The sequence below is a fragment of the Alosa alosa genome, chromosome 5, assembly GCF_017589495.1.
Source record: "Alosa alosa isolate M-15738 ecotype Scorff River chromosome 5, AALO_Geno_1.1, whole genome shotgun sequence".
Taxonomy (NCBI): Eukaryota; Metazoa; Chordata; class Actinopteri; order Clupeiformes; family Clupeidae; genus Alosa; species Alosa alosa.
Genome location: NC_063193.1, coordinates 23,490,795 through 23,509,522, shown reverse-complemented (window position 1 = coordinate 23,509,522; position 18,728 = coordinate 23,490,795). Strand labels below are relative to the sequence as shown.

Here is an 18,728-nt window from a genome sequence, read left to right as displayed (position 1 = left end):
ACAGACATAAGGTGCTCACTACAATACTTATGATAATTAATCAATTCTAAATAAGTAATCTTACCACTGCATAAGCACACACGCCAACATGTCTTGCACATGATACCATGTCCAAGTCTGTGTTTATATATTATGTTAAAGGTTGTATCAGCGATTGCAGGCCCAAAAAAGACAACATAAATTATCATTCATCTAATCTTTTCTAACGATCCGCTAGCTGCCCGCTCCATAAGCAGGCCGTCAAAAAAGCACGTCTCTGTAGGCAGCCTAGGCTCTGAGATCTGCACACAAAAACAATTGCCACCAACAAGTGTTGCCATCCACTCAAAGACAAAATAAAGTGTTCCAACCAATAACTGACGCGCATTCAGGAGAGTTTCAATTGCACGGGAGGGAGGGGGAGGGAGTAGCGCGCTAGCTCTGTTTTGTTTGAAGGTCAACAGAAGTGACGTTAACCCGCCATGGCTGATACAACCTTTGTGTGTGAGGGAGTATGAGTACATGCACAGTTCATGATGTACCTTCTGGATCATGAATAATATGAGGAAGTCAGTCATGTTCTTCTGAGGTTCGGGGGTTGCCATGGTGCGTTGCCTCAGTGATGCGGAGCGCGACAGTGAGCTGGGCGGAACCTCAAAAAGGAACGGCTGGTCCTTGACAGGTGAGCTGGGAGCATCAAAAAAGAGCTCCTCCTCTGAGCTCATAGACGTTATAGAGACTATACGCACGCACACACACACACACACAAGGTAGGTGTTTAGTGGTGTTGGAGTTAAGTATCCAACTTCATATCAGCAAAGAAAATATTACCATTTGTGATAAATATCAGTTAACAATTATAGATATGGTGATAAGAAACCAATAATGATTCTAAATGTTGATCAATTAACTTGTGTGATTCAAATACAGCATAGTATATACAGTAAGTGTGTGAGCTTATGTATGTGTATGTGCACGTGTACCTACTGGCATCGTAGAACATTGACGACCGCATCTCAGCGAGGGAGGGTCCTTTCCTTGGGTTGACCTGAGGCGTGGTCATAATATGTTTGGACGGCTGAGAGGACAAACACCAAGTCAGTCTCACAAAAACACACACATAACTACCATACCAATGGTCTAAACATCGGAGTAATTGTGAGTAAGAGTGGCTGAGGTATTCAGGAGGAGGCCTTGTATGCGGACACAGCCCACACTCCCCGTGGGCCTCACCTTGGGTGTGAGCTGGATGGCGCTGGGTTTGGGGGTGGGGGTGGGCCGGCTCTCTGGGAGAGGAATGCTGTCCACCAGGGCCAGCACACCCCGCACCTTATCATCAGAGATCCGCAGAGAGAGGAGCGGAAGCTCTCCAGATATCTTAAACCTTAGACACACACAAATAATAATAATAATAATAATTAATTAATTAATAAATAAATACCATAAGTGCTCTCAGCATAATGCTAGTGAGTAAGCGAGCGAGTGATCCTTTACTGCTCCGAAGGGGATTTGTCTTGCATGTGCAAGTGTGTGTGACTGTGTGTGTGTGTGTGTGTGTGCGTGCATGCGTGTGTGTCTATGCATGTATGTTTGACAATGTAAAAGTCAGTAAATGGGAGGAAGTGTGTGTGTGAAATAAGTGGGTGATTTTTGTGTATGCAATGGGAATATATTAGTGTCAGTGAGCACATAGAGCAGCACTCTTGCGGGTTGGTGTGTACAGGTACATGAGCGCATGTTTGCTGTGGGGCTCGTACTTGGGCATGCGGGAGTCCGTCACCACCATGGCTCTACTCAGCTCCACCCTCAGGTCCACCGGCTCCAGCACATGCAGCGCAGAGCGCTTCAGCTTGCGGGCCGCACGCCAGTCCCCGTCTACAACAACAACAACAACAACATCAACATCAACAACACAGAGTATGTGGGACTGGGTGTGCTTCTGTGTACGAGTCTACATATGAGTGTGCTGGGGTTTGGGTGTATACCTGCTTTGCTGTAGAGGAACTGCAGGTTGCTGAGCTGGATGTCGAAGCTGTCGTAGGCTCTGGACATGATGTCCTCCAGGGTGCTGCTGCCAACAGAGAGATGAGGCAGGCCCTTTCGCGTCTTACTGGACATCTACACACACACACACACACACACACACACACACACACACACACACACACACACACACACACACAAATAAATAAGGGATACTGAATGACTCATTAGAGCAACACTGTTATTGTTTGAACCTCTTCTATATTTAAACCCATCAGGCAGGACTGTCTCCTTTCGAAAGAAAATATGTGTTTTGACTGTGCCACTGAAAACAGAAGACGAGCTCTAGCTGCTCATACTGACCATTGCAGGGTTGACAGAGGCCAAACACGACTCACACACACTCTCTCACACACTGACACACACGCACACTGACACACACGCACACTCACACCTTAGGGGCAGCCGTGGCCTACTGGTTAGCGCTTCGGACTTGTAACCGGAGGGTTGCCGGTTCGAACCCCGACCAGTAGGCGTGGCTGAAGTGCCCTTGAGCAAGGCACCTAACCCCTCACTGCTGCCCGAGCGCCGCTGTTGTTGCAGGCAGCTAACTGCTCCGGGATTAGTGTGTGCTTCACCTCACTGTGTTTTAACTGTGGGCTGTTTAACTAATCCACGGATTGGGATAAATGCAGAGACCAAATTTCCAAATTCACAGGATCAAAAGAGTATATATATAAATGTATATTTTCATTTATTTGTAATAAACCCTCCTATACTTTTGGATATCAAAACACCTGTGGATGTGGATTATTCTCCTTTGGACAAGTGGGTCAGACATTCTAGCTCAGCCACCATAGTGGTCAACAGGACAACAAAAGAGACCACTACACTTATACTTATATACCTTCAGGTGTCCCAGGTCCAGCAGGATGAGGTTCTCCTTGCCACTGTAGAAGCCGCCCTGAGGCACGATGACGTACGAGGCCATGAGGTTGACCCTCAGGTCCAGCACCTTCTGAGTCTCGATCACATACATGAGGCCTGCAGGGAGAGCACAGGGCTGGTTAACAGTGCAACACACCCAGCAACCCTGCAGCCTCACAGGGCCAAACGCTGCCGCTAACAGCACATGCAATCAGCACATTTGCAAAATGGAACACGCCTTGGAGAAAAAGGCAAATAGGAACGATAGGAAACTCAAACGGCTGGCCTGATAACAAAGGGTTCACTATAAGCAAGGTGTCTCGTGTCAGGAGATCCACAAGAGGCTTCACCCTCTCTTTATGTGCCATGTGAATGAAGCAACGAGAACAACATGGAAAAACCACCACGTTTCAGTAAAAGGTGGCAGCATAGGCAACATGTCTTTGTCCATGAGTTTGGTTAAGATGTTAAACAGAACACTGGCATCACTGAGTGGGCTGTAAGTTTTAGGGCTTCTAGATTATGATGGTGGTCTGAAATATAGTGTGTGTGTGTGTGTGTGTGTGTGTGTGTGTGTGTGTGTGTGTGTGTGTGTGTGTGTGTGTGTGTGTGTGTGCGCATTAGACCTGTAGCGGTGCGGTCTTTGAACTGCTCCAGCTTCATGAGTGTCGCATTGGTCAGCTCATCCAGCTGGACATCATCAGGGAGCAGGAAGAATGTTGACAGGCTGTTCACCGTCATCTACACACACACACACACACACACACACACACAGGTTTAGTGGTTTGAGAAAACCAAAAGAGGAAGATTTCCTGTGGCTGGCAGTTATACACCACACACAAACAAGAGGGTGCTTTTGGTTTCATGCATAGTTGGATAAATAAATTGCACATTAATACACATACAGCATCATAAATGATCTCCAGTGGCTGGGCGTCGGCGTGTAGTTTCTGGTCAGCCGAGCCGTCCAGTGGGTTGGTCTCAAACATCAGCGTCAGGAGCGGGTTGTGATTCTCCACAGCCACACGCCGCGAAGACAGCAGGATAGGAGCCACGTGGTTTCGAGGAAGTCCAGTCACTTCAAACGATGACAGCTGGGCAGACACCCTATGAGGCAGGCAGAAAACACACACACACACACACACACACACACACACACACTTCCATTTAACATACAAACACCTGTAAGAGCCCGTGGCTGATGAATAAATACGGCAGACTAGTAGAGTAGAGAGTGTGTAAGAGGAGAAGAGAGAGGAGTAGAGTAGAGAGTGTGTAAGAGAGTGTGTAAGAGAGAGGAGTAGAGTAGAGAGTGTGTAAGAGAGAGGAGTAGAGTAGAGAGTGTGTAAGAGAGGAGTAGAGTAGAGAGTGTGTAAGAGAGTGTGTAAGAGAGAGGAGTAGAGTAGAGAGTGTGTAAGAGAGGTGCAGAGAGAGGAGTAGTAGAGTAGAGAGTGTGTAAGAGGAGAAGAGAGAGGAGTAGTAGAGTAGAGAGAGGAGTAGAGTAGAGAGTGTGTAAGAGGTGAAGAGTAGGGATCGACCGATATGGATTTTTTAGTGCCGATACCGATACCGTTTTTTTTTTCCCCCCATCAGCCTTAGCCGATGACCGATACAGTTTGCCGATATTTGGAGCCGATACTGCTTTTGCTCCCTCAATTTACATCATACAAATGACACATAATTACACAAATGATGATAACAAATGTTATAAGTCTCAATTTAAAAAAGGAACATTTATTGAACTTATGGATGGGTGCACAGCATATGGTTAACTGTGCAAGGGTAAAAGGCTTTCATCAACATCTTACAACACAGCCTTGATGATGCATTGCTTGCTGACATATAGGACATAATTCTGGTCATCACAAAATGTCCTGTCAACACATTTAAATAATTTAAGAAAACAATAAGCCTGAAAAGTAGCTGAAATAAAGTGCTTGATTTGTAATTTAAGACTGCATGGTTTCAATTTTTTTTTCTAAAAAAAGCTGCCAGATTTGTCAACCACAGAACATAAATCAGCAGAGGAAAATCAAACAGCTCTAAACACACAAGTAAGGCATACACGGTACACTTATGTCTGGTACATGATAAACGTTAACACAAATTAATATTCAACAACGTATAACACGTCTCATTATTAAAGCTCTGATATCACTGTGATGGCAACTCCGCCCAGCTCGAAGGGAGAGGGGGAGGGAGACGCACACACCACACGCGTCCAAAACTCAGCCAGGTGGTCGCTGAATAAAACTCCCACAAATACCAGGAACAACGTTGGCATTACTTAATCATATGACCAGTGTTCATAACAGCTACTGCTACCGCATGCATATGGATAGCCTACAACTTAGCTATTTGCAGCTCCCTAAATACAATGGCAAGCAGTTTTATAGACAAGGGATTCAGCATTAAATAAAGTACCTATCTATCTATCATTCACGTTTTCCATTTGGACCCACAAACTTGCTTCCACTTTCAAAGTGTATGGCACTATTTCAGCTAAGTCAAACAGTTAAAAGATGCTTTGAAAGTTTAAAGTTTACTGTTGTCTTGAAGAGCATGCCTTCAGCACTCTGCTAGTGGGGGAGGGGCAGTCTGCACGTGAATTGCAGCGTCTCCAGCAACACAGAGCTGCCTGTGGACGCCTGTATGTAAATAATGCGGGGAAAAACTATCGGCAAACGCAGCCGCTTATCGGCCGATGCCGATACACGTAAAAAACGCAAATATCGGCCCGATATATCGGTCGATCCCTACTTCAGTGAAGAGAGGAGTAGAGTAGAGGGTGTGTAAGAGGTGAAGAGAGAGGAGTAGAGTAGAGAGTGTGTAAGAGGAGAAGAGAGAGGAGTAGTAGAGTAGAGAGTGTGTAAGAGGTGAAGAGAAAGGAGTAGTAGAGTAGAGAGTGTGTAAGAGAGGTGCAGAGAGAGGAGTAGTAGAGTAGAGAGTGTGTGTAAGAGGTAAAGAGAGAGGAGTAGTAGAGCAGAGAGTGTGTAAGAGAGGTGAAGAGAGAGGAGTAGTAGAGTAGAGAGTGTGTGTAAGAGGTAAAGAGAGAGGAGTAGTAGAGTAGAAAGTGTGTAAGAGAGGTGAAGAGAGAGGAGTAGTAGAGTAGAGAGTGTGTAAGAGAGGTGAAGAGAGAGGAGTAGTAGAGTAGAGAGTGTGTAAGAGAGAGGAGTAGAGTAGAGAGTGTGTAAGAGGTGGTGAGAGAGGAGTGTGTACCCGAAGGCCTGCGCTCCTGGTCTCTGGGTCAGCATGGCACTCAGGTCCATCACGGCCAACTTGAGGATCTCTGGCTTGTCTGAACTCTCCTTCAAGCTCACACTCATGCTGACCAGCTGGAAGCTCACCTTCATGTCCACAAACTACGCACGCACGCACACACACACACACACACACACACACACACACAAACACAAACACAATAGACAATAAACATGCTAAAAACATAACAAACAAAATGGCCATCAGGTTAAAAAAGACTAGTAATTATGAGTGTGTGTATGTGTGTGTGGACATACATTTTTGGGCAAGTTGTGATTGACGGCTATCTCACTGTAACCAATGGCCTTGTAGAGTTTGTCTTTCTCCGCCGGTGTCATAAGGTCGTCAAACCCTGCAGAAAACAGTCCCACCCCCCCAAAAAAGGGCTAAGTTGAATCTTAACAGCTCTCACAGATTCACTGTCTAACAACCTACAGGTAAACTGATCCTGGATCACAGCTATGCCCTCACTGGCCATCAGGAAGACTCAAAAAAGAATGTGTTAAACCGGTGTAGAACAGGCTGGAGAGGCAAGAACCTTGTTTGACTGAAACAAGACCAGGGGCCTGTACTACGAAGCGGGGTTTCTGGCTTATCTGGGTAACTTCGAGAGTAACTTGATCACGTGTGGCGTAACTTCCCGATTAATCATTCACGAAAGGTGGATAGGTTTTAACCGAGGTATGCTGCCATGGCAATTTACACTGCATCTCAAACCTGCTCTGAGCAGGTTATGTTCTTGGTTAACCCGAGGTTTCCGTTAACCACACCCTTTATAAGTACCACCCCTCTACTAACAATTAGAGACAATGTCGGCGTACCTGGATGATCCATAGCCTACGAAATTGGAGCGCAAATCGCGAGGGGCTCTCTTCGCAGGGCGAGGGGTTTTAGAGACCGCCATATATTCTCTATGAAGATATAGATTGTCAGCCGAGGGAATTCGTTACCTTTGTCAGATGATCTAGGCAGAAGTCTGTAATGTCACCCGTCATAGCAATGCCCTTACGTGGACTGGACATTCATGTATTCTATGTAACTAAATACTGTATGTCCGAAAATAAATCGGACATAGGCCTAGCCTACAGTATGCTGAACATCTGAGCAAGAATAGCCTAAAATAAATCGGACATAGGCCTAGCCTAGGCTACAGTAGGCCTAATAATTTTAACAAACTTGTTGAATTGAATGTCATACAGTATTACTGTACCCTGCACATAAAGGCTACACATTTCCACAGCACCAGAATCCGACCGAATGCCTCCCTCAACCCCGTTCATAATCAGCCTTCCACTATTATTTGCGATGGCCAACTCCTCTGCTACTGTAAAACACTCTGGTGCCTTACAGTAGTGTTCAAAGACACCTTTTTCTTGTTAGCTGTAAAACAGAGGCCAAGTGAAGGCTATAAGCATAGGCCTACATGTTTTCATAATTAAGAAATATTATTGCAAGCTATAACTATAAACTATTCTGAATAATGTGTTTGTGTTTCACTTTCACCTGCTGCCATGTGCGTTTAGCAATGGTGTTGCATCTGAAATGTTCACAGGATTAGACATACACTAAATCAGTCAATGGGGGCTACTTAAACATTCAATTATCCTATTACTGTAATCTATATGCCCACTTCTGAATTGTGTTGCATCTGTAGGCATTTCTCTGTACTCAAAATAGGCAATTTAATTATTTCAACTCATTTCAGACATTCCGCAAGCTATTAATCCTCCATAACACATATTTAAAGAACATGTGGAAATAAAACTTTTACTTTTTAGGCTACCCGATCTGCAAATCGTTGCCAACAGCCTTGCTTTGTTCACTGCCAACGTATTTGATTTTTGTCATTAGAGTGGGTTTTAATTCCTCATAACTTGTCATAATAATTGTGCATTCCTCATCCGTAAAAAAAGGTGAACCTGAAAGTGGTGACCTGCAATGCCCCTTTTATGTGAATCGCACAAACTCAATTAGGTTAACCCGGCTCAACAAATCAACTTCATAATCAGCATCGTGGTACCGAGGTAACACCACTTAAGATAACCAGGTTTTGTCAACCCTGGTTTAACAAAGTAACCCTGGGTTACATCTGGGTAGGTTAAGCTCCCTTCGTAGTACAGGCCCCTGGACAAATGAAACTCATCATATTCAATCCAGGGATCCCATGCCTGATGATCCCAGGAGTCCCAAACTTGACAACATTTTTAGAATGAAACTCAAGCTTGAGCTTTTCCACATTTAGGTTTGTTTGTTTGTTTGTCTGTCTGTTTGTTTGTTTGTTTGCATGTGTGTTTATGTTTAGGTGCTGACCTCCGGTTTTGACAGTCTCTTTGCTCTTAGGTGAGGTTTCCGATCCCCAGCTCCACATCCAGCCAAACCAGCCCTGCGACTCCTCCACCTCCGCCTTCTGACCTGGACGAATCACAGGCAGCCCCGCCCGCATGGCCTGGCAACGGCACACACACACACACACACACACACACACACACACACGGCAGCTGAACTCATAGCCAGTCATAACCGACTAGTGGACAATTGGCTGCATGCAAAATGGGTGGGAGCAGCAGGTGCAGAGTATAGAGGGTCCCTTTGAAATGTATGATTTCAAAGTGAACAGAACAAAGGGAATGAATGAAGGATGATGGGTAGAGGGCTTCATTAATGATGGACACATGGATATGTGTTGTATACCTCCATTTCTGCTTGCTGGCGTGCCAGTGTGATATTGAAGATGTCTAAAGTCTTCTCAGTTTCCTGTTAAATGGACAAAGCAGAAATGTCACAAAAAGAAAGACATTCTGTGTGCTTGTATGTGTGCATTTCAAGTTGAAGTGTATGTGTGTGTGTGTGTGTGTGTGTGTGCGCGTGTGCGTGTACGTGTGTGTGCGCGTTTACCTCCAACTCTCTCAGCATAGACTCCATAGGTTTCTTGTTGGTGATCTTGTGTTTGTAGAGTCCCCTGTAGCGCTTGACTGTTTGTCTGTGGCGGCGGATGTGCTGCCACGACCACATGTGCAGACGAGGCTTCACGTTCACCTCCAGGATCCCCGCGATGACATAGCGCCACCTAACATTATCAATAGAACAAATATTAATAACACCATCCAGTTTATAAGACACTCTTTCCAGCATATTACTTGCATACAAACTCAAGTGTGCAGTCACCATGCCGAGACAAACAACAGACTCAAACATACAATAGGCTTTATGCATGACTCCATTTTGGATTCGCTTGTACTGGCATATCAACTTCCTGTGTACATTAAAACATTGGCAAACATGGCTTGTTTCTATAGTCATTGTCTTCAGGACCTTGTCTCATGGTAATGTAGACCAACTCTGTGAAAATGTTGTGTGCCACTCTCTCCAGCAAACAGGGTTTAAAAAGGGTTCTTAACCTTACTCAAGCAACTGATGTTACTGAACTGGTTAGATAACTTTAGCTATGTTGTTCAACTAGCAATAGCCTACTAAAACTGGCAGGCCAGTAATCTGTCATTTTCTGTCATAGCCTACTGTTTACAGCGTAAACAGGAAGTGGATTGCCCAGTAGGAAGTGAATCCAAAATGGAGTCGTGCATAGAGCCCATTTACTTATCTATTTGTGTGTGGACAGACACCCACACAGACATAAAGTATATAAATATATACATATACATATGCATACATAAATACTGCACACACAGAGACACACACTAACCATAGGAAGGCATTGTTATGAAGGGGCAGGTCTGGACGGTATTTCCTGTATGGCAAATTGCGTGACATCATGTCCACTGAACCCAGTAGCTCCAGGATGCTGACATACTGTGGCAGAGGGAGAAGCTCATGGGTCACGGGTCAGAGTTCAGGGGTAAAACAGCCATAGAGGTGTAAATGTGTGTGGCACAATCTTGGTTTTATGGTTTTATCAGTGTGCGTGTGTGAATACATTATTGCTTATTGTTCATGTGAGTGTGATGTTAGTATAGGTTAGGTCACATAGTAGGGAAAGCACTGACTGACAAGCGGGGCTTTAACGCTCATTAATACGTCAACGACACACCTCTATATGCAGAGAGGATCCTTGGTACAGGCCTATTTTCCCTCATTAACATTTTGCCAGCTGTGAGTCAGGCAAAACTTGTCTTTGGACTTTGGACACCACCCCGTGAAAATTGAATGTGTCAAAAGAAGCGACGCTTGGGCTTTTGGGTTGCGCAGGGAGAGAGCGTGAGGCTACACCGGACTGTGAGAGTGAGTCACCTCTCACTGAGCTCCACCTACACGCATGGCGTTACTTCCTAGTCTTTACCTTTAATACCTACACAATGTGTAGAATTAGCGGTGTTGGGTTCTGTTTTGACTCTCTTTTCCATTGCCAATTGCAGGAGGCTTTTAAGATTAAGTTTAACATGCCCTAGACTTCCGTCTGCATTTTAACAATGTACGATATTTATTGTTTCCAGTGAATATGAGAAGAGTCATAATTACCTGTGGCCTGCTGAGCTCCACAGACACGTTAGGGAGATTGACCATCAGGTCCACTTTAGGGGCCGATAAGTCCACATCAGACCGTGGGTTCATTCTCAGTTTGGCTCGCGCCGAGATTGGTCGGAATACTGGAGACCACAAGCACACCATTATAACATTACACACTGGAGAATGCACGCACGCACATACACACACACACACACACTCACACACGTAATAAAGGGACCTACCATATTGATAATCTTGAGGGATGGAACCCTCCACAGCAACATTATGTCTCAGACATCTCTGTACAGGAGAGGAGAGAAATATGTATTGTATGAGATGACAGATCTGTTACACATGACCATTCTGTGTAATTCTGAGTGTCTGCTGTGTGTGTTTGTGTGTGTGTGTGTGTGTGTGTGTGTGTGTGTGTGTGTGTGTGTGTGTGGTGGTCTTACCAGCGCCTGGTCTGGGGCGTGATTGGAGTAGAGCTCAGAGTTGGTGTTCCAGTAGGCAAATAGGCTGTCTAGCCGCACCAGCTGCAGGACATAGAAACACCATGTTTAACACACGCACACAACAGATATAGAAAAATACACACAGAACAGATGACATCTTTAGAGTGGAATACAATGTGAAAAGGTAAATGGTTCTGTGTTTTTCTTTTATGTGCACATGAGGGTTACCTTGAAGAACAGTTTGGCTTTCTCCTCCAGCAGACATGGGTGCCAATTAGCATCTGCTGTCTAAGGAGAGAAAAAAATTCAAACCCCATCAACATATTCTCTCTCTCTCGCTCGCTCTCACACACTCACACTGTATAAACTGAATCATATACTGAATCAGTTTACCTGCAGGCTGAGGTTTTGTAGAGATACTCCAAATGAAATGGGGGAGGATGGGTTGGTTATCTGCAGATGGACACACACACACACACACACACACACACACACACGTTGATTACAATATAACCATGTAAGGAAATGTTTAAAATCCTAAATATTTTGGGTATACATTTGTGAATGACTATGTATTTTGTCATAGTTTTGATATTTTTATTATGGTTCTAAAATGTTGGACATCAAATATAATGTACTGTACTGTATGTGTGTATGTTTCTGAGTGTGAAATTGCGGCTGTGAATGTGCGACAGCACGTCATATGGGTGTGAATGTCTTGACTGACCAAGATACCATATGGTTGTTATACTGTGAGTGTGCTTGTGTAAATACTCACATCATCCTCATAACGGATGTGGATGTTGGAAATCTTCACCTGGAGGTTTTTGATCACCTGAGTGACAAGTTTCTCCACAAAGGTGTCCTGCTTCTGCAGCTGAGGATTCTCTGAGGTAGCACAACAGCACATACAGTTAAACAACAACAACAACAACAAAATACCCCCATCATAACAGCACCCCAACAAAGCCATCACACACTCCTGCATTGTGCATGCACATGCAAACACAGACACACAGACACACACACAGACACACACACACCTTGTTCAGCTGCTCTCTGTTTGGTCTCTTCAATACGTTGGAGCTCCCTCTGACGAGCTTCCTGTAGCTGTCGTTCCTCCTTCTCAGCATCATACTTAATACCTAAAAAACACACACACACACACACGCACAAAAGATGGAAACACATGATTAAAAATGTTTATGGAAAAGCAGTGAAAACATGTACCCGCACCAACTCTCACCTCAAACAAAGAGTACAAGAGATTATCTCTTCAAATACTCCCAGATATTGATATTCACACACGTTGTATGAGTATCTGGTGGATCAATTGTATGTTGCCTCATGTGGTAGGCTATTTTGTGGGAGCGGGACCTCACAGCAAATGTAGCCTAGGGGCCCATGACCACTTTAAAGGGACACCAGGCAAGCCTGATGCTTTTTCTCTACGAAACTCCCCCTCGCTCGGTCTGATGCTCTTTTCCTTTTCTTTGCATCTTCCGTCAAGGGTTTTCGCTGCTTCTTCGCCGGCTCTGCCATTATACACACGTTTGCAACAATCTCTAGCGTTTCGTTAGCCTGCCTCTGTGCTGTAAACTGATCCTGCTTCGGTCGGCGGGTAGGATACACCGAACTTGAAAGTGGGATATTCTTCCTACAGGCAGTAGGGGCGGGCGAGAGAGCCTTCATTCGCCCCGTAATGAGTCATTTAACCATATACCGACTTACGAAGATGAGTAATTAACACGAAAACGTTGCCTGGTGTCCCTTTAATCCACCCCTGCACCCATATATTCAGGGGAACACAACTGGACCCATGAGCACACAACCAAACACAAAGCAACATACTGGCAGTGGGAACGATGAGCAGGTAGACTTCATCTAGAGTGGCCTCCACAGACTGAGTGTAAAGATTCTTCCAAGGGATCTTCAGCTCCAGGCGTCCTTAAAATAATTAAACACACACACACGCACAGTCAGACACACACAGTCAGAAGCAGACTGGGCAGCACAGTAAGGCAGAAAGCAGTGATGATGCCATTACCAATACCTAATGACTACAAATGAACAATCAAACACCACATGATTCACCACTGTGTGTGTGTGTGTGTGTGTGTGTGTGTGTGTACACCAGAGGAGAATAACATATCCATTGATTGCTGAATGCTCTGAGCTATAAAAACTGAGGCAGATTCTTGCACTGCTAAAACAAACACACACACACTTTCTTGGTCAGGCCAGGCCCAGTACAAATATTGACATTTAGTACAATCAAAAGATGGACAAACATGCTGACTTGACAAGTGTGTATTGACAGACAAAAACCTGATACAGTATGCACCAGAGTTGGAATAAGGAATCTGTTGCAAGCTGAACTAACATTCTTTCTTTAAAAATGAATGTTATCTAGTAGTACCTGTTCTCTTGTTGGCTATGGAACATAGATGTTGACACCAGAAATATTCTTTCACTTTCACCCACCCATTCAAGACTGAAATTAAATGAAATGCTTCTTACCTATGTGTCCTGCCCGTACTTTAAAAGGAATGTCCAACTGGCTCTAAAAAAACAACAAAAGACAATTTGTCACGCTAACACATAAGCCAGGAAACTGCTCAGTTTTAACCATGCATTCTCTGCTGCAACACAACATGAGCATCACTGTTCAACAATTACACTGTATAGGGAAATAAAGTATTGCTATAGCCACAAGTACGTAGGTCAGCTCTAATTCTGGCTGAAATGACCCTTATAAAATGTTCTTCCATTCTCATGGTATTTGAGGACATGCATAACACATCCAGTTATGACAAGTTAGGCCTACATTGCCTACAAGGGCACTTATTAACATACGCAGAAAACAGGCAAATTCATACTTACAAGGGCATTTTCCTTTATTTCTAGGTTTTTCAGGATAGCGTCACCTGCAGAGCAAAACATTTATTAAAGGCTATTCAAACACAACAAAACAGACACAACATACAAAGTTAATTATCAAACAGACACAAAGAATACACACAGTGACCCAAAAACAGGATATTTGTTAATAAGCCTATAAACCATTTTACTATCCTCTCACTCACTCACACACACACACACACACACACACACACACACACACACACACACACACACACACAAGCTTGAAAGTGCTCGGATCAATAATTGTGTGTGCTGAGGTCTTACCAGCCATACACAAAAGTGTACACGCACGCACGCAGGCACGCACGCACATGACCCAGTGAGTTAAAACGAAAACGCAAGCCGTGGACACTTACCAACAGAAGTTAATGTAGGCTCAATAATGCAGTGTAAACATTAGGCTACCAAACCTATTCCCACCTTCAACATACAGAAGACTTATCCATCTGAAGTCTGAGCTCCTGTAGAAGAGTTCCAAAAGCTTAAGTATACCTTTTTCCGTGACACGTTAGGCTAGGGTGAGGTCTCTTCCAAACACAAATGTCCAAAGAGGCAAGTGCGCAGTACATTAGCAGCCACTCAATCAATTTGCAACACGCGAAGGTCTGGAATCCCTGAGCGCCACAATATGTCTAGGCTAATTCTTAAGCCAAATTAACGCGTAGAGCATAACTGCTGAGCTTTATCACACTTCGCTCGTAAAGCTCGTCTAGACTCTAGGTCAGTGGTTTTCAAAGTGGGGGCCGCGAGGGGGTGCCAGGGGGGCCTCAGCAAGTTGGAGGGAAATATAAAAGCAAGAAACAAATACATTTGAAACATTTACAATATACTATGAGGGTTGTTATACAATGCCATTATAATAATGTGACGCATATCTGAACATATTTCCCATGATAATGACTGGGAATAATAGTAGACTGATGGCTCTCATATAGCAGAAAGCCCCAAATAAATTTTTTACACACTGTATGCTCCATCGCGATGTGGTTGTGGCTAAAATAGTTAGATTAGCTTAATGTATTTTTACATTTGCCGTAGTATTGTCGATGGGTTTAATTAATAAAACATCAAGGGGGTCCTTGGCCAGAACCTAGTGGTATTTAGGGGGCCTTGTCGTGGAAAAGTTTGGGAACCCCTGCTCTAGATAAAGCAGAAGATCAATTAACTTTAGGGAGAGCTGTTACTCAATGTAGAAACTGTACTCTGCAGGGATACAGTGAAAGTCGTGTGTTAACCTATTTAGCCACAGTGGTTTGAAGTGTGTCCACACTGTCTGCTTGTGGTTTGTGATTGAAGAAGAGTTCTTGTTAACTTAGAAGATATTCAGGAACTGTTGAACACATGTGGCGTGCACATTTAGCTTACATAGCTTACCATGTCTGCTGTGATTATTTAAAAACTGTGAGACCAATGTTAGCCACAGACAGCTAGGTTAGCTAATTAAAAGTTAAGGTTACCGTCTTTATGTTGAGGAAAATGTTTCTTATGCTTACAGCTGGTAACAATGCAGAGGGAAGATTAAAGTTTTCAACTCTTCAGAGCAATAATTAGAATCGATATCCCTGGCTGACCGTGGGTCCACATAACCTTAGCTGACATGACAGAGCTAGCTGATAGCGACAAAGTGATAATGCTATATGGTTCAATTACACACGTCCACTGCTAAAATTTGCGAACAAAAAGTGTGCAATTTCTCTCACGACACAGCGCACACAGTTTGAGCTTCATCTTTGTCTTTCAATTAACATAAAGCCATATGCCCACGGAAAGCAAGGTCTGGTATCAGTAACGTTGAGATGCCTTGACGCCGCCCAAACACTGTCAGCAAGCACTTTACCTCCCCATATTCCAAGACTGAGTTGGGAACTGTCGAGGTTGACCACATAGTCGCCAAGAAACCTGTTGAGGACGTCCACGACCACAGACTCAAATACCATCTTGCCTCCTGGTTAGTTTAAAGCCGCTCAGGATCCATGGTGGTTTCGGGATGGCAGCTTGTTCACAGAGCGCCAGGTCAATTTCCTGAAATAAACACAGGCGTACAAGGGCGGGACTAAGGTAAAATGACGTCAGGGTCAATCCCTGGTAATTCGAGGAAACACTGCGCCCTCTGGCGGACACTCCGGCAAACGGCGATTGTGAAAGGGCCAGATTGGTCAGATCACTACAGTATTCAACTAGATGTACCGCAGAGCGGTGCAAAATATGACCACCGCCCAGTCCAGCACATTTTTTCCACAAAAATAAATCACGCTGAAAGGCCTATATGATTCTAACTGTCTCACTAAATTGCATTATCTACACTCAATTCTCACTGGTATCTGCTAGACAACAAGTACCAAAACATGATGTAAAATTCATTTTATACAACCCCACCCCCATCTTGCCTGTTCATAATTCTGAGAAATTCTTCAATTGTGTGCATGTGTGCATGTACATGTTTATGTTTATGTGTGTGGGTGTGGGTGTGTGTGTGTGTGCGTGCTTGTGTGTTTGCCTGCGTATGTGTGTTTGTGCATGTGCATGCATGCGTACATGTGTCTACTGTGTGAGTATGTGTCATACTTACTGTGAATGTATGTGTGTGCGTGTGTATCTGTTTATGCACATGTGTGCACATGGAATGGGTTAACATGACCCCTGGAGGCAAACATACGGAAAAAATTGGTCATCCTAGGCCCTACGGTTCTCAAGATATTCACAGAAAACTGTGTCTGCCCTACCCTCCTTTCGGGGGGTCCAGTCCAGCGGGGGGGCTACAGATCAAAACGAAAAATGATGGTTCCATGCTATCCATATGGGGTTACATGCCCACCAAGTTTCGTGTACCCCGGTCTTTCAGTGTCCCGGGAATCCTTGACGGAAATTTGGACATGCGAAAAAGAAAAAAAGAAAAAAAAATAAAAAAAAAATATCTGACTAAACCTATATGACCGCCGCTTCGCTGCGCGGCGGTCATAATAAAAACAAACAAGTATAGCAAAATCATTGTATCTAGATGTTTATGTCTAAGTGCATAAACTGAGATGAAACAGAATTGTGTGTGTGTGTGGACTCGTCCTCTATGGAGAATTACTATTTAAATATTTGCAGAATTCATTTATTTATTTTGGCATTGTTTTCCTGTATCCAAGGTCTTCCCTGGAATAGACATTGCCTTGATGGCAGTATATTGCTCAAAACCTTGACTACATCATTCAGAATTGATTGTGCTTTGACAAATGTACAAGATGCCCATGCTGTAGGCACTAATGCTCCTCCACACCATCATAGATGTTGGGCTTGGAACTGAGCACTAAAACAAGTTGGATAGGTTGGATACTTGGATAGGCCCTCTCCTCTTTAGCCCAGATGAGTCCATGATTTCCAAAAATAATGGTACATTTTGATTGGTCTAACCACAGGACCTTTTTCCATGTTTCCTCGGTCCATTTTAAACAAGTTCAGGCCCAGATAAGATGGTGGTATTTTCTGTACTATGTCTTTTGACTGTTACAATTTTGGCTGCAGTTTTTGAAGTCAAACAATGCACATAGAATGGTTATTAGAGGTTTTCCTGAGCCCATACAATGACAGTTCTGGAAACAGGTCTGGTGTTGATGCAGTGCCATCTGAAGTCCAAAAGATCACGGCCATCCAATGTGTTTTTCAGCTCTATCCCTTGTTTGCAAAGATTTCTCTGGATTCTCTGAATGTTTTAATATTATGTCCTTCAGAGATGATGAACTCCCAAATACTTCACAATTACATCTTAAGAAGCATTCAGATTACATTTGTTTCATCATTTGTGCACACAGGTTTACACAGAGTGATGGATATGTAACAGAGGTCGTAATTCGTCCGCCGCTCACGGCCCTCGAACCCGCCACCTCGACACTCACCGGCATGGGAGTCGAGCAGCTCTAACCACTGAGCTAAAGCCCAGGCTTCCAACTCAGCGGTTAGAAGCGTTCTGGGCTGTGAGGATTTACACGGGCAACTAGCACGCTAACTCAGTTCAGTTCGCCTCCGTTACAGATACACCTACATCTTTACTTCTAAGGGGCCCTGCATCTCTGGGATGCTCTTTTTCATAGCCAATGGTATTGCCAGTTACCCTAATTAGTTATCAATCATTCCTCCTTTTGTTTTCTTTAGCATTAAACAGCTTTTCCAGCATTTGTTACCCCCGTCCCAACTTTTTTTGAAACATGTTGTTGGTATAAAATTCAAAATTGACATATATTTTCCATGAAATAGTCAACTTTTTTATATTTAACATTTGATTTCAACATGTTGTCTGTGCCCTTTTTGCAACTAAATTTGAATTTAAGAGATTTTCAAATTATTACATTCTGTTTTTATTCACATTTTACACAACGTCCCAACTTTTTCTGTTTTGGGGTTGTATGTTTGTCATGACATACAAAGGGGTGGGTTGTTATGGTCCTGCTGAGAAATGAGAAGGTCAGTGTTTGAAGTGTTCAGCTCCTCTCAAAAGGACTGTTGGTCTGTGACAGTGTGCAAAGCTTTGATTATGTGTGAGTCTAAAGCTAGTGACGTACACAAAATTCCTTTGGGGCCAGACAGTGGGTGGGGACAAATGATGCCTTTCTCTGCTGTGACTGGCTAAAAGGAAATGACAAACAGTTGGTCAGTCTAGATAAATCGAAATGACCTTTCAGCCTCTGAGACCACCAGGTTAGACAACATAGGAACAGACCGAATATGGTCCTTTGAGAGAGAGGAGAAGTGAAG

General features: G+C 43.9%; 1 protein-coding gene across 1 annotated transcript in view; it reads right to left on the bottom strand.

Moving 5' to 3' along the window:
- The window catches only part of vps13a (vacuolar protein sorting 13 homolog A), a 44,479-nt gene extending 28,451 nt beyond the window's left edge, over window positions 1-16,028 (bottom strand). The window contains 25 exon segments of the mRNA XM_048244149.1: window positions 522-718; window positions 967-1,057; window positions 1,213-1,363; window positions 1,737-1,854; window positions 1,965-2,097; window positions 2,870-3,006; window positions 3,516-3,630; window positions 3,795-3,996; window positions 6,109-6,251; window positions 6,408-6,502; window positions 8,461-8,596; window positions 8,842-8,904; window positions 9,046-9,217; window positions 9,851-9,957; window positions 10,624-10,751; window positions 10,854-10,911; window positions 11,067-11,147; window positions 11,295-11,354; window positions 11,460-11,519; window positions 11,845-11,954; window positions 12,110-12,211; window positions 12,918-13,013; window positions 13,587-13,629; window positions 13,950-13,993; window positions 15,829-16,028. Coding sequence (XP_048100106.1) covers window positions 522-718; window positions 967-1,057; window positions 1,213-1,363; window positions 1,737-1,854; window positions 1,965-2,097; window positions 2,870-3,006; window positions 3,516-3,630; window positions 3,795-3,996; window positions 6,109-6,251; window positions 6,408-6,502; window positions 8,461-8,596; window positions 8,842-8,904; window positions 9,046-9,217; window positions 9,851-9,957; window positions 10,624-10,751; window positions 10,854-10,911; window positions 11,067-11,147; window positions 11,295-11,354; window positions 11,460-11,519; window positions 11,845-11,954; window positions 12,110-12,211; window positions 12,918-13,013; window positions 13,587-13,629; window positions 13,950-13,993; window positions 15,829-15,928 — 2,742 coding nt within the window. The 5' untranslated portion in view covers window positions 15,929-16,028.
- Between the last annotated feature and the right edge of the window lie 2,700 nt (window positions 16,029-18,728).